The sequence below is a fragment of the Dictyostelium purpureum genome, assembly GCF_000190715.1.
Source record: "Dictyostelium purpureum unplaced genomic scaffold DICPUscaffold_86, whole genome shotgun sequence".
Taxonomy (NCBI): Eukaryota; Evosea; class Eumycetozoa; order Dictyosteliales; family Dictyosteliaceae; genus Dictyostelium; species Dictyostelium purpureum.
The window spans coordinates 11421-35711 of record NW_003519423.1 but is presented as its reverse complement, the minus strand read 5'-3'; the positions used below and the strand labels follow the sequence as shown (position 1 = coordinate 35711).

The 24291-nt window shown below is 25.5% G+C and overlaps 7 protein-coding genes across 7 annotated transcripts; 4 read left to right on the top strand and 3 right to left on the bottom strand.

Moving 5' to 3' along the window:
- Nucleotides 1-61: 61 nt before the first annotated feature.
- On the top strand, nucleotides 62-910 carry DICPUDRAFT_31794 (uncharacterized protein; the record flags this gene model as incomplete). Its single annotated transcript, XM_003286984.1, has 1 exon — nucleotides 62-910. One exon carries the CDS (start codon nucleotides 62-64, stop codon nucleotides 908-910), a length of 849 nt encoding a protein of 282 aa, XP_003287032.1.
- A 565-nt stretch (nucleotides 911-1475) lies between these two features.
- DICPUDRAFT_91831 (uncharacterized protein) lies at nucleotides 1476-1892 on the top strand. Its single transcript, XM_003286983.1, has one exon. The coding sequence runs from the start codon at nucleotides 1482-1484 to the stop codon at nucleotides 1830-1832; it is 351 nt and encodes a 116-aa protein (XP_003287031.1). The 5' UTR covers nucleotides 1476-1481; the 3' UTR covers nucleotides 1833-1892.
- Nucleotides 1893-2202: 310 nt separating this feature from the next.
- DICPUDRAFT_31836 (uncharacterized protein) lies at nucleotides 2203-4023 on the top strand (the record flags this gene model as incomplete). The annotated part of the gene is made up of 3 exons (XM_003286982.1): nucleotides 2203-2518; nucleotides 2672-3388; nucleotides 3587-4023. The coding sequence occupies 3 exons, from the start codon at nucleotides 2203-2205 to the stop codon at nucleotides 4021-4023; spliced, it is 1470 nt and encodes a 489-aa protein (XP_003287030.1).
- A 2891-nt stretch (nucleotides 4024-6914) lies between these two features.
- DICPUDRAFT_16069 (uncharacterized protein) lies at nucleotides 6915-13615 on the bottom strand (the record flags this gene model as incomplete). Its single annotated transcript, XM_003286966.1, has 5 exons — nucleotides 6915-7409; nucleotides 8578-8801; nucleotides 9366-9677; nucleotides 12490-12930; nucleotides 13423-13615. Coding segments are annotated over 5 exons (1665 nt in total), but the record flags the coding sequence as incomplete, so codon positions are not given.
- A 1179-nt stretch (nucleotides 13616-14794) lies between these two features.
- Nucleotides 14795-15325, bottom strand: DICPUDRAFT_97578 (uncharacterized protein; the record flags this gene model as incomplete). The annotated part of the gene is made up of 1 exon (XM_003286965.1): nucleotides 14795-15325. One exon carries the CDS (start codon nucleotides 15323-15325, stop codon nucleotides 14795-14797), a length of 531 nt encoding a protein of 176 aa, XP_003287013.1.
- Nucleotides 15326-16077: 752 nt separating this feature from the next.
- DICPUDRAFT_77884 (uncharacterized protein) lies at nucleotides 16078-18437 on the bottom strand (the record flags this gene model as incomplete). The annotated part of the gene is made up of 7 exons (XM_003286964.1): nucleotides 16078-16119; nucleotides 16183-16272; nucleotides 16329-16958; nucleotides 17019-17396; nucleotides 17522-18027; nucleotides 18082-18092; nucleotides 18163-18437. The coding sequence occupies 7 exons, from the start codon at nucleotides 18435-18437 to the stop codon at nucleotides 16078-16080; spliced, it is 1932 nt and encodes a 643-aa protein (XP_003287012.1).
- Nucleotides 18438-19084: 647 nt separating this feature from the next.
- DICPUDRAFT_77883 (uncharacterized protein) lies at nucleotides 19085-24117 on the top strand (the record flags this gene model as incomplete). The annotated part of the gene is made up of 9 exons (XM_003286981.1): nucleotides 19085-19240; nucleotides 19316-19401; nucleotides 19498-19884; nucleotides 19948-20373; nucleotides 20439-20852; nucleotides 20929-21121; nucleotides 21307-21425; nucleotides 21492-21540; nucleotides 21607-24117. The coding sequence occupies 9 exons, from the start codon at nucleotides 19085-19087 to the stop codon at nucleotides 24115-24117; spliced, it is 4341 nt and encodes a 1446-aa protein (XP_003287029.1).
- Nucleotides 24118-24291: the final 174 nt, after the last annotated feature.

The following is a 24291-nucleotide window of genomic DNA, read 5'->3' as shown; positions in this document are numbered from 1 at the left end:
TTTTCCCTTATATTATTAATAATTTATTATTAATAATTTTTATATATATATACTTTTAAAGATGAATATGGATGGATTTAAAGCCTCTCAAATGAAGGCAATCGATACAATGTCGAGTATTAAAAAAACTCAAAGTTCAACATCCTCATCTTCATCCTCGACATCAAATGCATTTAGATATCAACCTAAAACATCCTCTTCTTCAACCGCTTCAAATTATTCAGCAAAATCATCAATTTATACATCACATTCTTTAAAACCACAAAAAGAAAAGCAAAGCACCAGAGTTATTTTCGATATTTTAAGCTATTTGAAAACATTAGAGGGTATGCCAGCAGACACTAAAGAGATTATGAATAATACCAACCATTCAATTGAGGATAGGCCAGATATTTTAGAATTGTTAAGAAATAATCCCAAGGTTATAGACCATGGCGACGATAAATTTTCATATAAACCATTATTTAATGTAAAAAATATTAAAGAGATTTTAGAGCTTGTAAATAAACATCCAGGAGGCATTTTGGCATCAGATATAGCAGAGTCATATAACCAAGCAGAAGCAGATGTTAAAAAGTTAAAAGAAACCAAACAGGTCTATGCAATTAAATCGAGCGACAACACTCACATAGATATGTTATTCCCAAATGATGAAAAGTATAGAGTACCAGTTTCGCAAGAATTAATCGACATGTGGAAATCAATTAAGGTGCCAACTGAAGCAGATTTAGAGAAAGAAATGAAAGATGCAGGTCTATCTGTTGTAGAGTCTGCTGAAACTATTAAAGTTATCTCTAGAGAAAAGAAGAAAGAAAGAAAGAAGAGAATTACAAAGGTTACCAATACTCACATTGAAAACTTTAATCCAAACGATGATGTCCCTCAACTTGGAAGTAAACCGTTAAACTAAATTTTAATTTTTGCAATATATATATAATATATAAATAATTTTACAAAAATAATCATCAAATACTATAATTCAGTTTCTGTAAATAATTTTAAAACCTTTTTTTTTTTTTTTTTTTTTTTTTTTTTTTTTTTTAAAATATAATTTAAATAAATTTTTTTTTGTAACCAAAATCTAAATATTTATTTAGTCAAAACCCAAAAAAAATTCAAACCATTCTTGTTTTATTTCCCCATCGAAAATTATCGATCACTCCCAACTTATTCCCAACAATTTCTCCAACTTTTTTTAAAATTTTTTATTTTTTTTTTATTTATTTTTTTTTATTTTTTTTTATTTTATTTTCATATAAATTTTTTATGCCAAAATGGAAATTAAATTAGTTAAATCTTTAAATAACACACATAATGGCATTACCATTAAGGAAAGTTTAGTAAATATACTTATCCATGCTGTTGCTGGAGAGGCATCGGTAGGTTTCGTCCATCCATTAGACAAGGATACTGCAACCAACTATTGGGATTCTGTAGAAGGTGAGTTAAAAGATGAATGTAAAATATTACTCGTTGCAATTATGGACAATATAGTAGTTGGTACTGTTTCACTATCTTGGTTAAAAATAATGACTAATGCTTCACACAGAGGTGAGGTTCAAAAACTACTTGTGGACCCAAATTATCGTGGTCGTGGTATTGCTAAACAACTATTAAAAAGAATTGAAGAACTTGCATTGTTACAAAAATTTAAATTATTAATTTTAGATACCAAATCCACAGATCAAATTTCAACCAATCTATATCGTAAAATGGGTTACTTAGAAGTGGGTAATATACCTTATTTTGCTTTTGATACCACCGGTTATCATAGTACCTTGTTTTTTTATAAAATTATTGATAAAGAATTAATTAATATTAAAAATAATTAATAATTTAAAAATAATAAAAATAATAAAAATAAAAATAAAAACAAACAAAAATAGCACCACAAAAAAAAAATATATTTATTTCATGAATATGTTTTTTATTTATTTTTATTTTATTAATGTCATAGCCAAATCTTATAATCTTTAATTAATTTTCTTTTTTTTTTTCAATATAAAATTATTTATACCAAAAGTAATATTATTTTTATGCTTCAACCAAAAAAAAAATAACCAAATTTTTTTTTTAAACAATTTTTTTTTTAAAATTTGATTATTACATTCATCATCCCCATATAAAAACTTTTTTCTTATTTTTTTCAAATAATTTTTTATTTTTTTTCTAAATTTTTTATATTTATTTCTATATTTTCAAATGGATACAAATAATTTAAAAAGCATAAATGATATCGAAAAAGTTAAAACCCAACAACCACAAGATTTATTTTTAAAGGTGTGGAGAAACAAGTTCCTCAATTCTAAAATTATTCAAACCACAAGATTATTAAAAGATTTTTCAAATTGTTGTGTTAAAATTACTGAAATTGATGACCACCCTTATAAAGAATACATTACAAAAATACACTATAACATCGATGAACCATTATCACTACATCAAATTCCTTCAAGTTGCACTGAGTTATATTTCGATGCAAATTTTAATCAAGATATTAGTCATTTAAAGTCATTGGGTTTTTTAAAATACCTAACAATCAAAAATATAAATTATGATAAACCAATTGTACAAGGAGCCTTACCAGAATCACTTACCATGTTTCAATTTGATGGGTCTAAAATATCATTATCTGAAATATTTTTACCAAAATCACTTAAAAGATTATCAGTGAATCACTATAATAAACCACTCGATGAAGGTGATATACCAGACCATATACAACAATTAGATTTCCTCCATTTTAATCAAACTTTAACAGAAAAATCACTTCCATCTTCATTATTATTACTCGACCTTGGCGCTTTCTTTAACCAACCACTATCAACACCATTACCAAATGGTCTTTTAGAGTTGACATTAGGTTATAATTTTAACCAGCCCATCTCAAAAGGTATTTTACCATCAACAATAGTAAAAATTGAAATTGGTACTTCCTTTTACCAAGAATTATTACCAGGTGTAATTCCATCAAGTGTTACCTATTTGAATTTTAAAAAAAGTCAGTTTAATAAACCTTTATCCGTTGGTTCAATTCCCAATTCAGTAAAATACCTTTTTCTTGGTGATAGCTACAACCATCCTTTAACTAAAAATATAATACCAGATTCAGTGAAAACGTTAAGATTAAGCAAACAATTTAATCATATTCTATCAGAAAACTTTATTCCTTCAAGTTGCACAGAATTGATATTCCAAAACGATTTTTACAAACCAATTGGTGTTTTACCAAATACTATAAAATACTTAAAATTTAAAGGAGATTTTAAACAAAGAATACTTCCAAGATCAATCCCAAACTCAGTCACTACTTTGATATTTGTTAAAGCATTTAACCATCCTCTAAGAAAAAATACAATACCAAAATCAGTAAAAAAGTTATCAATAGGTTTTAAAAAACAGTCTTTAGCTCCAGGCTTAATACCAGACTCAGTCACAGACTTAACTCTATCATATTGTTCGACAAAACCACCAGAACCATTGGGTATTCCATCCTCTGTTACAACTCTAAATCTTCCTAATGTATTTGGTAAAAGTATTTTAAAATCATACCAAATACCAAAGTCTGTAACTAATTTACATTTAGGCAGTCATTGGTTCCAGATCGAATGGGATTCACTTCCATCATCAATTAAAACCTTATCCCTCTCAGAAAATTTTAACAGCACAATTAAACCTCAATCAATTCCAGAATCGGTTAAAGTATTGGATTTGGGTGGATTTAGAGGCCCATTAGTAGAATCGATTTTCCCATCATCAATTGAACATTTGACATTTGGTGAGTATTTCAACCAGCCACTACTTAAAGGTTCTATACCAGATAAATGCAAAGTTTTAGACCTATCCAAAGGGGTATTTAACCATCCAATAGAAGCCGGTGTATTACCCAATTCTCTCACATCATTATCATTTGGTAAATATTTCTACCAAACAACCTTAACAAAATCCTCAATTCCATCATCAGTTATTCATTTAACATTTAGAAATGAAAAAATGAGGAAATTTTACGAATCATCAGATTAAAATAATTTTATTCAAATATTTTTTTATGTAAAAAAAATTAGAATCTCTAGTCGATGATTAAAATAAAAGTTAGAGATTATGTGAAAATGCATTAAACTAATTTAAAAGATAGTTTGTTAATTGTATATAATCACGAAAACTATATTTATTTTAAATAATAAAAATTTTTTTTTTTTTTTTTATAATTTTATTTTATTTTTTTTATATAATATTATATTTTTTTTATTTTAAATAAAGAAATAAATAATTAAAATTTACATGTTTCAAAATAAATTACTTTTTTTTTAGGATTTATCAAATATTTTTGAAATCTACCTAAATAGAGGTTTATAATTATTTTAAAATTACAAATTTTACTATTTTGGTGGATTACCACCAGTTAGTGTAAAAATCGATAAAATCAACTTTTTTTTTTTTTAATTTTTTTTGTTATTTTTTAACACATAAGTGATAAAAAGTATTATTATTTGATTCTTTTATTTTTAAATTATTGTGAATGACAATTTGGAAAAGATTTCAAAAACATGGGTTCAAATGTAGTATATAACCAATAAGTTTTGAACATATAAAGTAGGTGTTCAAATTAATAATATAAATTAAGAAATTTCCCTTTTGCTAAGTTGGTCACCTCACGCCTCAGTTGTGTATAGTGCACTTAATTTAGTATATAGTATTAAAAATTTACATATTATTTTGAGTACTCATAAAATACACTTTATAGGATTCTTGTGACAAATCATGAGTGTTATTACTCAACTATAACTCCAAGGTAGTTTAGCAAAGTGGTTAATGCGGTGCCCTGCTAAGGCATTCCCTTCGGGGGCGCAGGTTCGAACCCTGCAACTATCGAGTAACTATTTTAGTTTAATTTAACAAAAATCTTCCTGGTGATAATCTTATTCCCAAAGATGTGTAATGTATTCATATGCATTTTAGAATTAAATGAATATTACAGTTGAGAGATGAACCATTCCGATGGTGCTATAGAGATCTCGATTTCGATCTTGATAGAACACCGACCTACAGAAATAACATTTCAATTATCTTCCACCAAGTCTGGTTAATCTCTTTGCAAACTATTTAACAAAGAGATTAACCCAAATGCAATTGCTAAATCATTAAACTATAATGACATCCAACACAAATGGACCAAACTCGCCTCACTAGAATATGCAAGAACGATCCAATCAAACTACAACAGCTTCCTAAAAGTAGATAAGCAAATAAATTCAAACCATATCCAAACCATTAGATCTAAAATATCAACCTTTTATAAATTACCAGAAACCACTTTGATCAATTTCCCAATCAAATACCTATAACAATACAAATCCTCACACATACCATTTAATAAATTTTATCTAATAAAATACCGTCTCTTACACTAATAATATAAATTATATTATTAAGTAAGATTTTTTAAAAAAAAAAAAAAAAAAATTTATATTTTCCTTTATTTTAAATAATTTATTATTTAAAATTAAAAATTAAAAATAAAATAAAAATAAAAAAATTGAAAAATTTAAAAAATAAAATTTTATTTTTTAGTTTTCAGTTTTCGGTTTTAGTTTTTCACAAACAAATAATTGTATATTTATTTGATTATTAGAATTATTTATATTTATTATTTATCTATAACTAAAGTAGCTCCATTTTTAATTTTTAATTTTAAATAATAAATTATTTAAAATAAAGGAAAATATAAATATATTATTTAGTTGAGATATAATTATAACTGTAATATTCATTTAATTCTAAAATGCATATGAATACATTACAATGGCTATTTACTGAATAATTTAAAGCATTTGGGGGAGCAATGATAGCCTTTTACTGATTAATTTAAAGCATTTGCTTTTAATTATCTTCACTTTTTAAAAAAAAAAAAAAAAAAAAAAAAAAAAAAAAAAAAAAAAAAAAAAAAAAAAAAAAAAAACCCCCGGGGGGGGGGTTTGTTTTTTAACCCCCGGTTTTTTTAGGGGGGTAAAAAAGGTTTTAATTTTTTTTGGGAAATTTTTTTTTTTCCTTTGATTCTCAAATTTTTAAAAAAACTTGACATTATTTTAATCTAACGATTCGTAAAATTTCCTCATTTTTTCATTTCTAAATGTTAAATGAATAACTGATGATGGAATTGAGGATTTTGTTAAGGTTGTTTGGTAGAAATATTTACCAAATGATAATGATGTGAGAGAATTGGGTAATACACCGGCTTCTATTGGATGGTCAAATACCCCTTTGGATAGGTCTAAAACTTTGCATTTATCTGGTATAGAACCTTTAAGTAGTGGCAGGTTGAAATACTTACCAAATGTCAAATGTTCAATTGATGATGGGAAAATCGATTCTACTAATGGGTCTCTAAATCCACCCAAATCTAATACTTTAACCGATTCTGGAATTGATTGAGGTTTAATTGTGCTCATAAAATAATCATAGAAGGTTAAGTTTTTAATGGATGATGGAATTGAATCCAATTCGAGCGGGAGCCGATAAACACCCAAATGTAAATTGGTTACAGACTTTGGTATTTGGTATGATTTTAAAATATTTTTACCAAATACATTAGGAAGATTTAGAGTTGTAACAGAGGATGGAATACCCAATGGTTTTGGTGGTTTTCTCGAACAATATGATAGAGTTAGGTCTGTGACTGAGTCTGGTATTAAGCCTGGAGCTAAAGACTGTTTTTTAAAACCTATTGATAGCTTTTTTACTGATTTTGGTATTGTATTTTTTCTTAGAGGATGGTTAAATGCTTTAGCAAATATCAAAGTAGTGACTGAGTTTGGGATTGATCTTGGAAGTATTCTTTGTTTAAAATCTCCTTTAAATTTTAAGTATTTTATAGTATTTGGTAAAACACCAATTGGTTTGTAAAAATCGTTTTGGAATATCAATTCTGTGCAACTTGTAGGAATAGAGTTTTCTGATAGAATATGATTAAATTGTTTGCTTAATCTTAACGTTTTCACTGAATCTGGTATTATATTTTTAGTTAAAGGATGATTGTAGCCATTTCCAAGATAAAGATATTTTACTGAGTTGGGAATTGAACCAACGGATAAAGGTTTATTAAATTGACTATTTCTAAGCTTCAAATAGGTAACACTTGATGGAATTACACCCGGCAATAGTTCTTGGTTAAATGAAGTACTAATTTGAATTTGTACTAATGTTGATGGTAAAATACCTTTTGAGATGGGCTGGTTGAAATTATAACCTAATGTCAAGCCTAAAAGACCATTTGGTAATGGTGTTGAAAGTGGTTGGTTGAAGATAAAACCAAGGTCGAGTAATAATAATGAAGATGGAAGTAATTTTTCTGTTAAAGGTTGATTAAAATTGGAGAGTTCTAATTGTTGTATATGGTTTGGTATATCACCCTCATTGAGTGGTTTATTATAGAAATATAATATTAATGTTCTAACTGATTTTGGTAAAAATATTTCAGATAATGATATTTTAGACCCATCAAATTGAAACATGGTAAGTGATTCTGGTAAGGCTCCTTGTACAATTGGTTTATCATAATTTATATTTTTGATTGTTAGGTATTTTAAAAAACCCAATGACTTTAAATGACTAATATCTTGATTAAAATTTGCATCGAATCTTAACTCAGTGCAACTTGAAGGAATTTGATGTAGTGATAATGGTTCATCGATGTTATAGTGTATTTTTGTAATATATTCTTTATAAGGGTGGTCATTAATTTCAGTAATTTTAACATAACAATTTGAAAAATCTTTTAATAATCTTGTGGTTTGAATAATTTTAGAATTGAGGAACTTGTTTCTCCACACCTTTAAAAATAAATCTTGTGGTTGTTGGGTTTTAACTTTTTTGATGTCATCCTTTTCTACTATTTGACCTTCATTTACTCTTTTTAAATTATTTGTATCCATTTGAAAATATAGAAATTAAAATAAAAAATTGGGGTAAAAAATTTAAAAAAAAAATGTTTTTTTTTAAAAGAAAAAAGTTTTTGTGTGGGTGATAAATAAATTATTATTTATAAAAAAATGATTGTTGGTGCATTTTTTTTTTGATTGAAATATAAAAATAATAATAAATAATTTTTATGTTGAAAAAAAAAAGGAAAATTAATAATACTAATAAAATATAAAACTATGCGTGGCTTGATGTGTAATTTTTTTTTTTTTTTAAAAAAATTTATTAAAAATATTAAAAAAAATAAATTGTTTTATTTTATTTTTTTTTTTTATAGAAAATTTTGGTGAATAAAAAAACCATTTTATTTCGAGATATTATTTTCTGGGTATAGATCAATTGATACCAAGCTCTTTTCATTAGAGAACGATATTTTGAAATACTTTGGTTATAGTAAAGTTAGACTAAAAAAAATGTTTTACTCATTTTTTCTTTAAATAAATAAAAATAATAATAACTTTTTACTATCTATTATTACCTTCTTTTCCTTTTTTAGAAAAAAGTATTTGAATAAAATCTTTCGGGTTGTTTAATTTAAATTTAATCTGATGATTCGTAAAATTTCCTCATTTTTTCATTTCCAAATGTTAAATGAATAACTGATGATGGAATTGAGGATTTTGTTAAGGTTGTTTGGTAGAAATATTTGCCAAATGATAATGATGTGAGAGAATTAGGTAATGCATCGGCTTCTATTGGATGGTTAAATATCACTTTGGATAGGTCTAAAACTTTGCATTTATCTGGTATAGAACCTTTAAGTAGTGGCTGGTTGAAATACTTACCAAATGTCAAATGTTCAATTGATGATGGGAATTTTGATTCTACTAATCGACCTTTTACCCCACTCAAATCTAATACTTTAACCGATTCTGGAATTGATTGAGGTTTAATTGTGATTTCAAAATCACCAAAGAAGGATAATATTTTAATTGATGATGGAAGTGAATCCAATTCGAGTGGGAACCAATGACTACCCAAATGTAAATTAGTTACAGACTGTGGTATTTGGTATGATTTTAAAATATTTTTACCAAATCCAGTAGGAAGATTTAGAGTTGTAACAGAGGATGGAATACCCAATGGTTTTGGTGGTTTTCTCGAACAATATGATAGAGTTAAGTCTGTGACTGAGTCTGGTATTAAGCCTGGAACTAATGGCTGTTTTTTAAAACCTATTGATAGCTTTTTTACTGATTTTGGTATTGTATTTTTTCTTAGAGGATGGTTAAATGCTTTAGCAAATATCAAAGTAGTGACTGAGTTTGGGATTGATCTTGGAAGTATTCTTTGTTTAAAATCTCCTTTAAATTTTAAGTATTTTATAGTATTTGGTAAAACACCAATTGGTTTGTAAAAATCGTTTTGGAATATCAATTCTGTGCAACTTGAAGGAATAGAGTTTTCTGATAGAATATGATTAAATTGTTTGCTTAATCTTAACGTTTCCACTGAATCTGGTATTATATTTTTAGTTAAAGGATGGTTGTAGCTATCACCAAGATAAAGATATTTTATTGAATTGGGAATTGAACCAACAGATAAAGGTTTATTAAATTGACTATATCTAAACTTTAAATAGGCAACACTTGATGGAATTACACCTGGTAATAATTCTTGGTTAAATGAAGTACCAATTTCAATTTGTACTAATGTTGATGGTAAAATACCATTTGAGATGGGCTGGTTAAAATTATAACCTAATGTCAAGCCTAAAAGACCATTTGGTAATGGTGTTGAAAGTGGTTGGTTGAAGATAAAACCAAGGTCGAGTAATAATAATGAAGATGGAAGTGATTTTTCTGTTAAAGGTTGATTAAATTTGGAGAGTTGTAATTGTTGTATATGGTCTGGTATATCACCTTCGTTGAGTGGTTTATAATAGGAAAATAATAATGATCTTTTAACTGATTTTGGAAAATATATTTCAGATAATGATATTTTAGACCCATAAAATAGAAACGAGATAAGTGATTCTGGTAAGGCTCCTTGTACAATTGGTTTATCATAGTTTTCATTTCCGATTGTTAGGTATTTTAAAAAACCCAATGACTTTAAATGACTAATATCTTGATTAAAATTTGCATCAAATCTTAAATCAGTGCAACTTGAAGGAATTTGATGTAGTGATAATGGTTCATCGATGTTATAGAGTATTTTTGTAATATATTCTTTATAAGGGTGGTCATTAATTTCAGTAATTTTAACACAACAATTTGAAAAATCTTTTAATAACCTTGTGGTTTGAATAATTTTAGAATTGAGGAACTTGTTTCTCCACACCTTTAAAAATAAATCTTGTGGTTGTTGGGTTTTAACTTTTTTGATGTCATCCTTTTCTACTATTTGACCTTCATTTACTCTTTTTAAATTATTTGTATCCATTTGAAAATATAGAAATAAAAATAAAAAATTGGGGCAAAAAATTTAAAAAAAAAATGTTTTTTTTTTAAAAGAAAAAAGTTTTTGGGTGGGGTGGTGAATATGTGATTAATAAATTTTAAAAAAAAAAAAAGTTTTTATTGGGGGTGATAAATAAATTTTAAAAAAATTATTTTTAATTATTGGTGCATTTTTTTGATTGAAATATAAAAATAATAAAAAATAATTTTTATATAATAAAAAAAGGGGGTGTGTGGAAAATTAATAAAAAAAGATATGGTAATGTTAAATAAAAACTATGCATGAAATTTTTTAAAAAAAATAAAAAAAAAAAATTTAAAAAAAAATAAAATTATTTTAATTTAATTATTTTATTTATTTTTTTTTTTTTTGAAAATTTTGGTAAATAAAAAAACTATTGTTTTTTTATTAGTTAATTTAGAGATATTTTTTTCTAGGTATAGATCAATAAGAATACCGCAATGATTGAAAAAATTACCATAGGCTGAAGGTAATGACGATGGTTTACAAAGAGGTTCATTGAAAATATAATAGATTATAAACATAGTTTGGTTATGTTTTTCGCACACATCCACAACCGATAGGTCCTCGGTCCACATTAATCTATACTTTTAAATTATTTTCCATTTCCCTAATATTGATTTGTTTGAATGGTTTTTTTTAATTAATATTGACACAGCCCAAAATAATTAATAATGATAATAAAAAAAAGTGTACCAACGTTTGCAAAAACAATTCAAAGATATGAACAAACAGGTTAAATCAATTACCATCAAAGTTTCGGAAATGAAAATAAACATTCATAAACGTCTAATATGTTCAAATTTTTGAATGGTGGAGCTGAAGAATTTAAAAAAAGTAATAGTTTGGTACGAATCAACAACTGGCTACACCATACCTAACTGATCAATTAAAAACGTATTGCACATAAATAATATTGTTTTTAAAAAGAAATTCATGAAACCTCCATTAAACAAAGTTACAAGAAGAAAAAGATATGATTTGAAAAGATATAAACTGAACTATAGAACAAAGGGAAAATCATATGTAAATGGATAAAAACAGATTTTAATGATTTGATAACTACCATGATAAAAGATTTTGGACCTATGACTCTAATGTTTAGATTTAAATACTAAAACAAGTGTTAGTAAAGGTAGAGATTTTTATCTTTTCCACATAGAATGGAGGCGATTATTAAAGCTTATGGAAAATATTCAAGATATTAAGTCAAATCATTTTTTAAAATAAAAAAATTAAAAAATTAAAAAATAAATTTTTTTTTTTTAAAATTAAAAAAAAGAGATAAATATTGTAAACTTATAATATTTATTTTTTTATTTTAATTCAAAGGGTTATCAATGGATTTATATCAAATAAAATTACCTTATTAGTATAACCTTGAATTAAAATATAAATATCTTTTTTAGAAAAAATAATTTAAATAAAATCTTCCAGGTTGTTTAATTTAATTTTAATCTGATGATTCGTAAAATTTCCTCATTTTTTCATTTCCAAATGTTAAATGAATAACTGATGATGGAATTGAGGATTTTGTTAAGGTTGTTTGGTAGAAACATTCTCCAAATGATAATGATGTGAGAGAATTAGGTAATACACCGGCTTCTATTGGATGGTTAAATGCCCCTTTGGATAGGTCTAAAACTTTGCATTTATCTGGTATAGAACCTTTAAGTAGTGGCAGGTTGAAACGCTGATATAATGTCAAATGTTCAATTGATGATGGGAAAATCGATTCTACTAATGGGTCTTCAAACCAATACAAATCTAATACTTTAACCGATTCTGGAATTGATTGAGGTTTAATTGTGCCTGTAAAATATAAAGATAAGGTTAAGGTTTTAATTGATGATGGAAGTGAATCCAGTTCGAGTGGGAACAAATAACGGTCTAAATTTAAATTGGTAACAGACTTTGGTATTTGGTATGATTTTAAAGGATTGTTACCAAATCCAGTAGGAAGATTTAGAGTTGTAACAGAGGATGGAATACCCAATGGTTTTGGTGGTTTTGTCGAATAATATGATAGAGTTAAGTCTGTGACTGAGTCTGGTATTAAGCCTGGAACTAATGGCTGTTTTTTAAAACCTATTGATAACTTTTTTACTGATTTTGGTATTGTATTTTTTCTTAGAGGATGGTTAAATGCTTTAGCAAATATCAAAGTAGTGACTGAGTTTGGGATTGATCTTGGAAGTATTCTTTGTTTAAAATCTCCTTTAAATTCTAAGTATTTTATAGTATTTGGTAAAACACCAATTGGTTTGTAAAAATCGTTTTGGAATATCAATTCTGTGCAACTTGAAGGAATAGAGTTTTCTGATAGAATATGATTAAATTGTTTGCTTAATCTTAACGTTTTCACTGAATCTGGTATTATATTTTTAGTTAAAGGATGGTTGTAGCTATCACCAAGATAAAGATATTTTACTGAATTGGGAATTGAACCAACAGATAAAGGTTTATTAAATTGACTATTTCTAAACTTCAAATAGGTAACACTTGATGGAATTACACCTGGTAATAATTCTTGGTTAAATGAAGTACCAAATTTAATTTTTACTAATGTTGATGGTAAAATACCTTTTGAGATGGGCTGGTTAAAATTATAATCTAATTTCAAGTCTAAAAGACCATTTGGTAATGGTGTTGATAGTGGTTGGTTGAAACCCAGTCCAAGGTCGAGTAATAATAATGAAGATGGAAGTGATTTTTCTGTTAAAGGTTGATTAAAACTGAAGAATTCTAATTGTTGTATATGGTTTGGTATATCACCTTCATCGAGTGGTTTATCATAGGAAAATAAATTTAATGTTCGAAGTGATTTTGGTAAATATATTTCAGATAATGATATTTTAGACCCATAAAATCGAAACGTGGTAAGTGATTCTGGTAAGGCTCCTTGTACAATTGGTTTATCATAGTTTTTATTTCTGATTATTAGGTATTTTAAAAAACCCAGTGACTTTAAATGACTAATATCTTGATTAAAATTTTGTTCAAAATATAACTCAGTGCAACTTGAAGGAATTTGATGTAGTGATAATGGTTCATTGATGTTATAGCATATTTTTGTAATATATTCTTTATAAGGGTGGTCTGCAATTTCTTTAATTCTTAAATAACAATTTGAAAAATCTTTTAATAACCTTGTGGTTTGAATAATTTTAGAATTGAGGAACTTGTTTCTCCAAACCTTTAAAAATAAATCTTGTGGTTGTTGGGTTTTAACTTTTTTGATGTCATCCTTTTCTACTATTTGACCTTCATTTACTCTTTTTAAATTATTTGTATCCATTTGAAAATATAGAAATAAAAATAAAAATTGAGGTAAAAAATTTAAAAAAAAAACTTTTTAAAAGAAAAAAGTTTTTGTGTGGGTGATAAATAAATTATAATTTATAAAAAAATGATTGTTGATAAAAGAAAAAAAAATTTTTTTTAAAAGAAAAAAGTTTTTGTGGGGTGGTGAATGTGAGATAAATAAATTTTTAATTAAATTTGGTGTAAAAATGAAAAGTTTGTAAATTTTAAAAAAAAAAATTTTTATTTTATTAAAAATTAATTCCTTCAAAATTCAAAAAAAAAAAAAAAAAAAACAATAAAACCACAAGGGGTGTCTCGACAAAAAAAAATTAAGAAATGGAATATTATATATAAAAACACATAAAAAAAAAAAAAATTTTCATTTCTTTCTATTTTTTATAAAAATGCATCCAAACACCCCTGTAAAACCAAAACAAAAAAAACTAAAAAAACTGAAAAATTTTTTTTTTTTTTTTTTTTTTTTTTTTTTAAAAAGCATTATTATTTTTTTGTTTTTGGGTTTTTTAAATTTTTATTTTGTATGCATTTATTTTATTTTTTTAACCATTAAATTAATAATTCATTGTCCTCAATGTTATTATTTCTAATATCTGAATAACAATTAATTAAAAATGCAACTGTACACCATACCATACATGTTCAATATGAAAAGTTCTTTGTTTAAATTTATATCTTCCGAATCTCTATTAAAGTTTCCTCTATTGCCTCTAGATTGTCCTCTGAAGTTATTATTATTAAATGACATTCTTAATAGAAAGTATTGCTTGTAATTGAAAATCTTTTAATTCTAGCAAATACATTTTCGATAATAATCCTGATTGATTTTTGAATTTTTTTTTGTTGTTTGTTATATTTTGTATTTTTACGACCTGCTTCAATAACACATTATAAAATGGTTTTAATCCACGAAATCCTTTATCAGCAACAATTGTATCAAATGCACTTTTTAATGAATCAATAAATTTATGTTCTTTTTTAAATAAGTTAATATCATTTTTACAACCACCTGAAGGAAAACCAATGTACAATACCTTTCCACTCTTAGGGCAACAATAAACCAATAGAGTTAAAGACTAAGTACCTTTAACTTTGTATTATTATTAGTGGTGGCATTATTAATATTTTGTTGAGGTTGTTGTTGTTGTTGTTGCTGTTGTAGTTGTAGTTGTTTAAGCTTTTCTTCCTCTTCCTTTTTTTGCTTATCTTTTTGTTCTTTTTCTTTTTTTAATAACTGTTCTCTTTGATTCCTTTCTTCGATCTCTCTAATTTGTACCATTTCATACAATGCTTTAATGAAGCCTTCTCTTTTCCAATCTACTAAATTTTGATCATTTTGTAAAAACTCGATTGATTCTTGAATTTCATTCATTCTAAACATTACATGAAAAACTAATAATTTTACCAATTGTTCATATTGATCTCTTTCAAATTCGTTTTTATTTCTTTTTAATGCTTCAATAATAATAACCTTACTTTCGTTATAGCTTTTTAAATAAACTAATAAATTAAGGGGATGATATGCATAATTTTTTCTTGAATTTTCCACTCTTGGGTATGTTCTTGATCTTTGGTCATTTCGTTGTGGATCGATAACCATTTTTGTTGAGTCTACATAATTATGGCAAAAATTGTATTACTCTTGGAGTTTTCAAAAATTTTGTAATAAAACCACCTTTACCATCATTAAATTTAGATTCCATTTGACGCTCTAATTCTTTTTTTGATAAAATTGATTCAGGAGTATTGTTAAAACATTACTGTTGCTATTTGTTCAAATATATTGACACAATGATCCGAAGAGAAATAATATAAATATATTATTATTTAAATAAAAAAAAATGAAAAAATAATCTAAAATTTTTTTTAAAAAAATAAAAAAAAACCACTTTTTTTCAAAATTTTTTTTTTAAAAAAATTAAAAAAAAAAAAAAAGGAAGCATCCCTTTCTCTAAAATTTTAAGGGTTAAAATATAAAAAAAAAAGGGCGAAAAAGAAACAAATTATGATTTGCGTAAATTTGAACTGTTATTTTGAATCTGTGGCAAATTTTAAAAGTGGATAAAAATGAATAATTTTTTTTAAAAAAAAGATAAAAAAGAGATAAAATGGATAATGAACACGATAACGATAATCGGTAAAAATGGAGATAACGATAATTTTAGAACTCTAATAAAATATAAAACATAAGAAAAAAATGAAATTTTGGATTTTGATATTAAAAAATTTGGATTTTTATAGTTTATTAAAATTAATTATTTTTGGGCTTTATTGGAAATGAAGGTATTAATTTAATTTTTTTAGGTTCTCTATTATCATCTCCATCATTTTTATTTATTTGATCTTGGAAATCTATACCAAATGGTTCCAGATATTTGTTACACTTATAGTTTTCTATGTTCTTAAAAAAAATTAATATAAAGTATAGATTAAAAATAAATAAATTGAAATACTTACTATTTCTTGTGAGGTATGTCCATATATTTTAAAGACACACATTTTTAATAAATCTAAACAAATTCTATCATTATGTTGATAGAGAACTAACTAATTTTAAGAATAATTAGTATTTTATTATAGAAATTTTTTTTTTTTTTACATACATTATTATTAAAATTGCAACTTATATCTCTAATGGATAGGTTCATTTTATACAGTTTTATTGGGTTATCATTATTAGGTAAACATTTATGAATTAAAAGATTATTTATAAAAGGAGTGTCAAGAGTAATTTTTATAGGATTAAATGGATTATTGTAGTAAGGACTAAAGAAATTCCAATTTAAATGTTCATTCAAAAAAAAATAATTATCACCAGAACAAAATATTTCATTTATATTAAAATTGATTCCAGTATTTTTTGAATTAAATTTTGGATATAAGCATATTTTAGTTTTAAAGTTTGTAATTAATCTATTTTTTATAAAATTTGAGTTGCCTAAAACTTCAGATTCCAATAAGCCTTTATAATTTGAAATTCCATTTATAGTTTCCTTTAAAAAAATATTATGAACATCAATATCTACATTTACCGGTATGAGTCCATTATCTGAATCTCTATAGAATTTAAATTTTTTAATAAATTCTTCTGCATTTAAGAGAGATAAAGTTTTTTTTACATGAGAATATATTATATCTTTTTCATTTTTTATTTGGGTAATATATACATAACTTTCGAAAAATTGAGATAGTATTTTATTTTCAAAACATATAATTGAACCACCTCTCTTATTCTATATTAAATAATTGGTTAGAAAGCTATTTTAATATTTATTTTCTTTAAAAATACATACCTGTTTATCTATATAGTTTAAATCACCAACACAAAAAATATTTTTTGAAATCATTTGCTTTGAGTGGTCAAAATTTCTATTTAAATTTCTTTTCTCAAAATTTAAACTTTGAATGATTTTAAATGGGGGGTTTTCATTAACTGGGATAAGTCCTTTTAATTTATCATCATAGTGTTGTGTTTGTAAATAAAATTCTTCATTTGAGGTCTTTAATTGTTCTACTGCATAATCCCAAATTGATTGTCTTTTAATAATAGGGCCAATTAACTCTTCCAAAATAGGTTTTATTTTTTTATATTCACTAGAACTATAAACCGCCATACCATGATATTTATAATCTTGATAAAGTAAATAATCATTTTGAAAAAAATAATATCGCTCATTTTTATATAAAAAATAATGATATTGAATATTTTTTGAATGTGAAAGCTGGATATAAAAAAATGACTTAAAATAAAATTAGTTTAGAGTTTTGAAAAGTTTATTAAAATATTTGGACCTACATTATAAGCTAAATAAACCAAAGGAAATTTTGTATTAGTACTGAGTTCACTTAATATATCCTTTCTATCCTTTTCAGAAAGTTGATCATTGTACATTTTGTTATTTTTTTTGAAATTTATATAATCTTCTTTATTAAAATCCAAATCAATTTTTGATTGAAAATCCTTTTTAATATTTTCATTACGTAAATATTGTAAACCAATTTCAATTGTGGAATATTCAAAAATAGACCCAATTCCTGCCATAGAAAAACCTAAATAAAGACCATTTATCGATATTACAATAGCATTGATTCTAAATAAAAAATGATATATATCAGTTTTAAAACCATCATCCATTGTATAACAATATATATTTTGTGCATGTTGGTCCTTTATATCCATATCACCAACCCCATTTGTTTTTTTTCTTGAAAATGGGTCATCTGTGAATACAACTTTTCTATCATTTTCATTAAAATTTAATTGAGGAAAATTTGGCAAAGAATGTACTATATGAATAGCACCTATAAAGAAATGTTAATAAAATAAATATGTTTTATATTTTATAAAATATTTACCATGTTCGTTCCTGAAAATAAAAAAAAATTTTCATTAATATTTTTCCATATTAATATTTTTATTATAAAAAAATAATTTACCATATAAAAATACCTTTGGAATGAGCTCCATGAAGATCTTCATTTGATTTTTCATGATCATTATTATAAATTACATGTGAGAATTTTTCATTATTTAATTGTTTTATAGTTGATAGCAATGCTGACCCAATTGGTATATTATTTTCCAATATTCTAATGTTTTCGTCTGATACTAAACTAGTCATTCCTTCTTCCCACACAAATGATCCCGAGTCTTGTGCATTTTGGAATATATACCAACTTGTTACTGGAATATTATTTTTGTTAAGACACATTGGATAAATAAAACATGTAACTTCTAAATGATAAGTTTCACTTTTATATTCACTTTTTTCGTTTGAATCACAAGTAATCTCAAAAGATTTTTCTATTGGACCTTCACAATTTTCACTTTGATAAATTTCAATATTAATTTTATTTTCTTCAAAAAAATCTGCAAAATAACTCTTTTTAGTTTCTCCACTTGTTATTGTTTTGCATTCTTTTGAGTTTAAGTTAAAATCAAAACCATTGTTGATATCTTTTATATAGAGCTTACCTATATTTGCTGTGAATACAAAAGTAATAGAAATTAATAAAAAAAACAATATTATTATTTTGTTTTCCATTTTATAAATAATAAAATATAATATTATTAAAAATTTTTAAAAAAAATATTATAAACAAAAAAAAATTTTCTTTAAAAAAAAAAAATTTCACTCTTTTTAATTTATTTTTTTTTAAAATCATTCAGCAAATAGTAAGCGAAGTTAATCCTTTTTTACAATCAATCCAAATAAAGCCATTGGGTCCAATCGATGTATATGTAAACAGCTATGAAAAATATGTTTCAATATATGGTTTTGATGAAGTTTTGATCCAATATTCAGAATTTAGGGACAATTTATGTCTTTATGACTCAATTACAAATGTTATTAGTTATATGGTACTCGAGAAGTTTGACTCCCCACTTTACGACCAGTTCAAATCTCAAATATTCAAAGAAATCAATTATAGAACCCATAATAAAAATATTAATTTAGAATCTGTTTCTTTTTTAAAAGGTTTCAAAATATTTTTAAATATTCTAGTTAAAAAGGTAATTTAAATTTTCTTTTTTTAAAATATTTTTTTATTTTTTATTAACTTTTTAACAATAAAATATTTCGAATAGATTTCTTTCCCAAATTTATCATCAGACAAAATAAATAGTATTTATGATTATCAATCAAAATCATATATTAATTTAGCCAAATTTAGGTAAATATTTCGTTATTAAAATTTTTTTTTATAAATTTTTTTTTTTCATTCTAAATTATATTTTATTTAAATCTTTATTACTTTTTCATTTCAAAGAGATGATAATTTCATATTCAAACCAGAGTTTTTATTAGCCTCAACTTTATTTAGTTTATTCAAAAAGGAAAAGGAAAAACCCAATTCTTCAGTTGCCTCAAGTTTAAAAAAAATAATTTTACCATTAAAGAATAATAATGTTAATGATATTAAATCATTTTCAAAAGAATTTATAAGTAATGATTTAAATATCGATTCATCGATTCAACAGACATTCAATGCTACATCAAATCCTAAACTTAGAGCTTTTGTAACTGAGTCTATTGTTGCCCATCATAATTTAGATCCAGAGGTTTTAAACAAACAATTTATTCCAGATGATATGGTTAACTGTATATTTTATGATTCTGCCAACCATAGATATATTGATTTAAATCTTTTAAAATTGTAAGTATTATTATATTTTATTATATTCTTATTATTTATAATACTAATATTTTAAAATTTTAGAGCTATAAGTAATCCATATATAGTTACGGTTCCAGCTGCCAATAATCCAACAAATAAAGATTATAAGATTTATTTTAATATATGCGGAAGGGTAGAAAGGTGTAAATCCCCGGGTATAGATTATCCAAATGGCTGTCAAGACTATAGTGGTAAACTCTATAATATTGGAGATACAGAAAAATTTCCAGAAACTACTTTCTCATCAACTGGTATGAAAATTAAACATTATGGCCCAACATTATCAAATGATTGTTTAAGAACAATGGTTTTGGATTTTTCTTGTGGTACAAAAGATTACGAATTTATCAAAGCTGAAGAGAAACCTGCTTGTCAATACAATATATATATCAAATCTAAATTTGTATGTGGAGCACCAGGTTATATCTATAAAGATGGACTTTTTTATAATCTTTCACCATTGGTTTTGTATGTATTGTTTTTTACATCCTTACTTTATTATTTATTAAAATTAATTTTCTTTTATTTTTTAGACCTACAAATACAAAAGAACCTTACAAAGTTAAAGATGCAAGTGGAAGAGACATTTACTTTAATATTGGCAATAAATTAGATAAATGTAATGGTTATCAATCTTGTATAACATCTCAAGCAGGATCTTCAAGTATGGTCTCTTTAGGAAAGCAGGCAATATTGAATGTAGTCACAAACTTTAAAAAAGGTTTAGATATGGTTCACTCCATTGATACTCAAAGCACAGCTTCTATCGGTTGTTCAAATTCAAATATGCAAATTAGTTTTGTTTGTGATCCAACAACTGAAAGAAGATATTCATCAACTATAAATAATTGTAATTTTGAAATTACATTTTATTCAAGATATGCATGTATTTCATCTGAGTCTTTAATAGAGCAATATCGATATTTTGATTTTAGTTCTTTAGCAAGGTAAAGTATTGGTTTAATATTCTATTTTAAAAAAACCTTAAAGTTTTAATAATTTTCTAATAATATAATTAAATAGACCTTCATCTGATGCATATGTTGCAGATGCTTCTGGTTTTAAAATTTATTTTAATTTTGGAATTGGTGTAGATAAATGTGATTCTCTAGGTAATGGTTTATTCCAAGCTTGTCAAATTTATCCTAATGGTCAAATTTATGGGTTATCTAAATTCAATTTGGGTTATACCTCCATAGATGAATCCGTTAATAGAGTAAGTATTGTATATTATTCAAGTTTTGCAGCAGAATGCCCCTCAGTACATCAATACAGGTACTTATATATATAAAAAATGATCATTTTTTATAAATCACTAATCGTTTTTTTAAATATAAATATTTTAGAGAAATTCTATTCTTGTTTGTTTGTGATCCAAATAATCTATTTTTAATTATAAAGGCCGAAGAACTCCAAACTTGTGTTTATTATGTTACTATTTCTTCAAAATTTGGATGTGACCCTGCTATTTACTATAATAAGGAATCAAGAACATATGTTAATATGAATCCATTAAAAGAGTAATTAATATTAGGTTATATTTTATTATTTTTATACACTACTAATACAATTGATAAAATATACAGAATTGATAGGGAAGAGACTATTATAAAAAACTCAGCTTTAACATATACTGTAGGTTTTTTTTATTTTAAAATTACAAATAAAATTAAATAAATATTAATTTAAATCATACATTAGCTCCATTACTCAATTGCAGGAACAAATAAAAAGTGTACAGATAGTGCCAAAGCCATTAAAGGGTTGGACTATCAATCATGTCAGATATTTTCTTTGCCCTCAGACACATTTCAAACTGGTGGTTTATTTTCTCAGTCTGGAAATTTTGATTCATATGGCCTTAGCTCGATTCAGTACAATAGCAATGATGGACAATTTTGTGGCTCAAGTTTGGCCAAAAGAAAAAATATAATAACATTTACCTGTGACAAGAATACTGAATATTCAGTTACCAAGAAGAGTGAAAATCCTGATTGCACTTACCAATTATCAGTTAAAACTAAATTTGCATGTCTTTCAACACCTCATCCTTATCCATCAATTTCTCAGATTTCACCTCAAAACTATGGTGGCATCGGTGATACAATCACATTGACAGGCGACTTTTCATTTTCAAAAATAAACAACCTAGAAGTTTATTTCAAATTTGGCGAAAAAGAACAATTAGCAACACAAATAGTCTCAAGAAGCACAAGTCAATTAAAAGTAGTAGTCCCAAGTGGAGTTTATTATGATATAACTATTTTTACTCGTGATGGTCCATTTAGTATCGGTTATCCAATTCCATTTACAAATGTAAACCCAAACATTAAAATTGTTTTATCAAGCCAATTCAAAACAAAAGATATAAATAGATTCTATGTTGTCAGAGATAACTTTTTAACTAAAGCCTCTGTTGATAAAAAAATATTCCCATTCGAGTCGGTTAATCAAAATAAAATTATTTATTGCGAAACTAAATCAATGTGTGGTAGCTCAACTAGTAAAATCTCTTCAGTTGCTTCTCCTTCAACTTATTCATCATGTGTAGACTCTACTATTTATAATAGCAATAAACAATATTTTGGTAGTAGTTCATATGACATCTTTATTTGTGTGATGCCATCGAGAGCCATTGCCAATGGGAGTATTGGATTTTTCAACTATCGTCAACTTGGTATTTCAACTGTTTCTTACAACTATCAATATGCAACTCCAGGAATTACTTCTGTTTCTTTATCAAGTGCAAGGATTGGTCAGGTTATTACTATTACGGGTTCAGATTTCCCACCAACACAAGAATCTGGTAATATAAGCTCTGACTGGAAAGAATGTTCTATTGTTCTCAAAAGTTCTGATTCACAAGTTATTAATATAATAACAATTAATTGGATGAGCTCTACAACAATAGCATTTACTGTTCCGGAAGGCCATGGTTCAAATCTTAAAGGTTATGTCAAAGTTGCCGGAAGAGAATCTAGTACATTCTTTACATTCTCTTATATATTATCTGCACCCGTTTTAACATCAATTGACCCACCACATGTTGAAACTGATGGTTTAAGTATTGTTACAATTGTTGGTGATAACTTTGTTCCATCCACTCTTGCAAATACAATAAATTTTGACAGTATTAACTATAAAAATAACTACTATGTTTTAATTGGAACTGAAAAAGCATCATCTTGGAAATGGATCGATTCTCGTCGTGTTGAGGTTACAATTCCACCAGGTATCGGCAGTTTTATTATAAAAGTAGTCGTCAATGACCAACAATCAAATTCTTTAACTCAATATTATAATACACCAACATTAAAATCAAAATTGTACTATGGTGACACAAATGGTCAAAGTACACTCACCCTTTATGGCAAAAACTTTATTCCAAGTCAATTATTAAACAGTCAATATACTATCAACAATCAAGAAAATTATGTAATGATCGGTAATACAAAATGTTTAAATCTCGTTTGGATTGATTCAACCATTTTAACTTGCAAACCACCTCCACAAGGAAATGCTAATAGTGTGCAACCAATTACAGTTACTGTTGGTAATCAAGTAACAGATTCATTAGTCGATTACCATTACGATAAATGCTTTATTCCGTGTGATTCAAAACCAATCATCGAAACTAATTCAAATTTTGTTCAAGTTTTATATGAAAATAGAATTTGTTCTAATCAATATAGTTTACCATTAGAATCAACAATTGCAGAAACTGAACAATACTTTAAAAACTATTGGGTAGAAAATGTTATTAGTGATGATTGGAAAACTGGCCAATTCTACAATCTTTTATTTGAAAGTTCAAACCAAACTATTTCTACTCTTTCCCAATTTATTAATATTTCTGATTCAAACCTTTGTATATATAGTCGCATTGATCCATTTTCAATTACTCTCAATTATTTACAAACAATAACAAGCGATCTGTTATTCTTAAAAGAGACAGCAAAATATTATGCAACAATTGATAGCTATACGGTATATTACAATAATGAAACACTTGTTAACTCACAAGGTATAGCAATTATCACAAACAACAATAAAATTTGTAGTGTTACACAAGCTTATAATGAAGAAATTAAAAATTTTAATTCAAACATATTTGGTTCATGTATTAGCTCATGTAGTTTTTATTATTGCTCTGATACTTTACAAAAAGAAGATGTAAGTTTAATAGTTTTAGTTATATCAATATTAGTTTAAGTATTAACTATTTTTTTTAATTAGTATATTACCTTACTTAGTAATTTTTATGATTTTAAAAGTACTCTTTTAAAATCAGGAATTTGTAAAGACGATTTTAATCATTATGAATCTCTAGAAGGTTTAGAAAGATTATTAGGCTTGGTAATATTACAGATTGGTCGACAAGTCCTC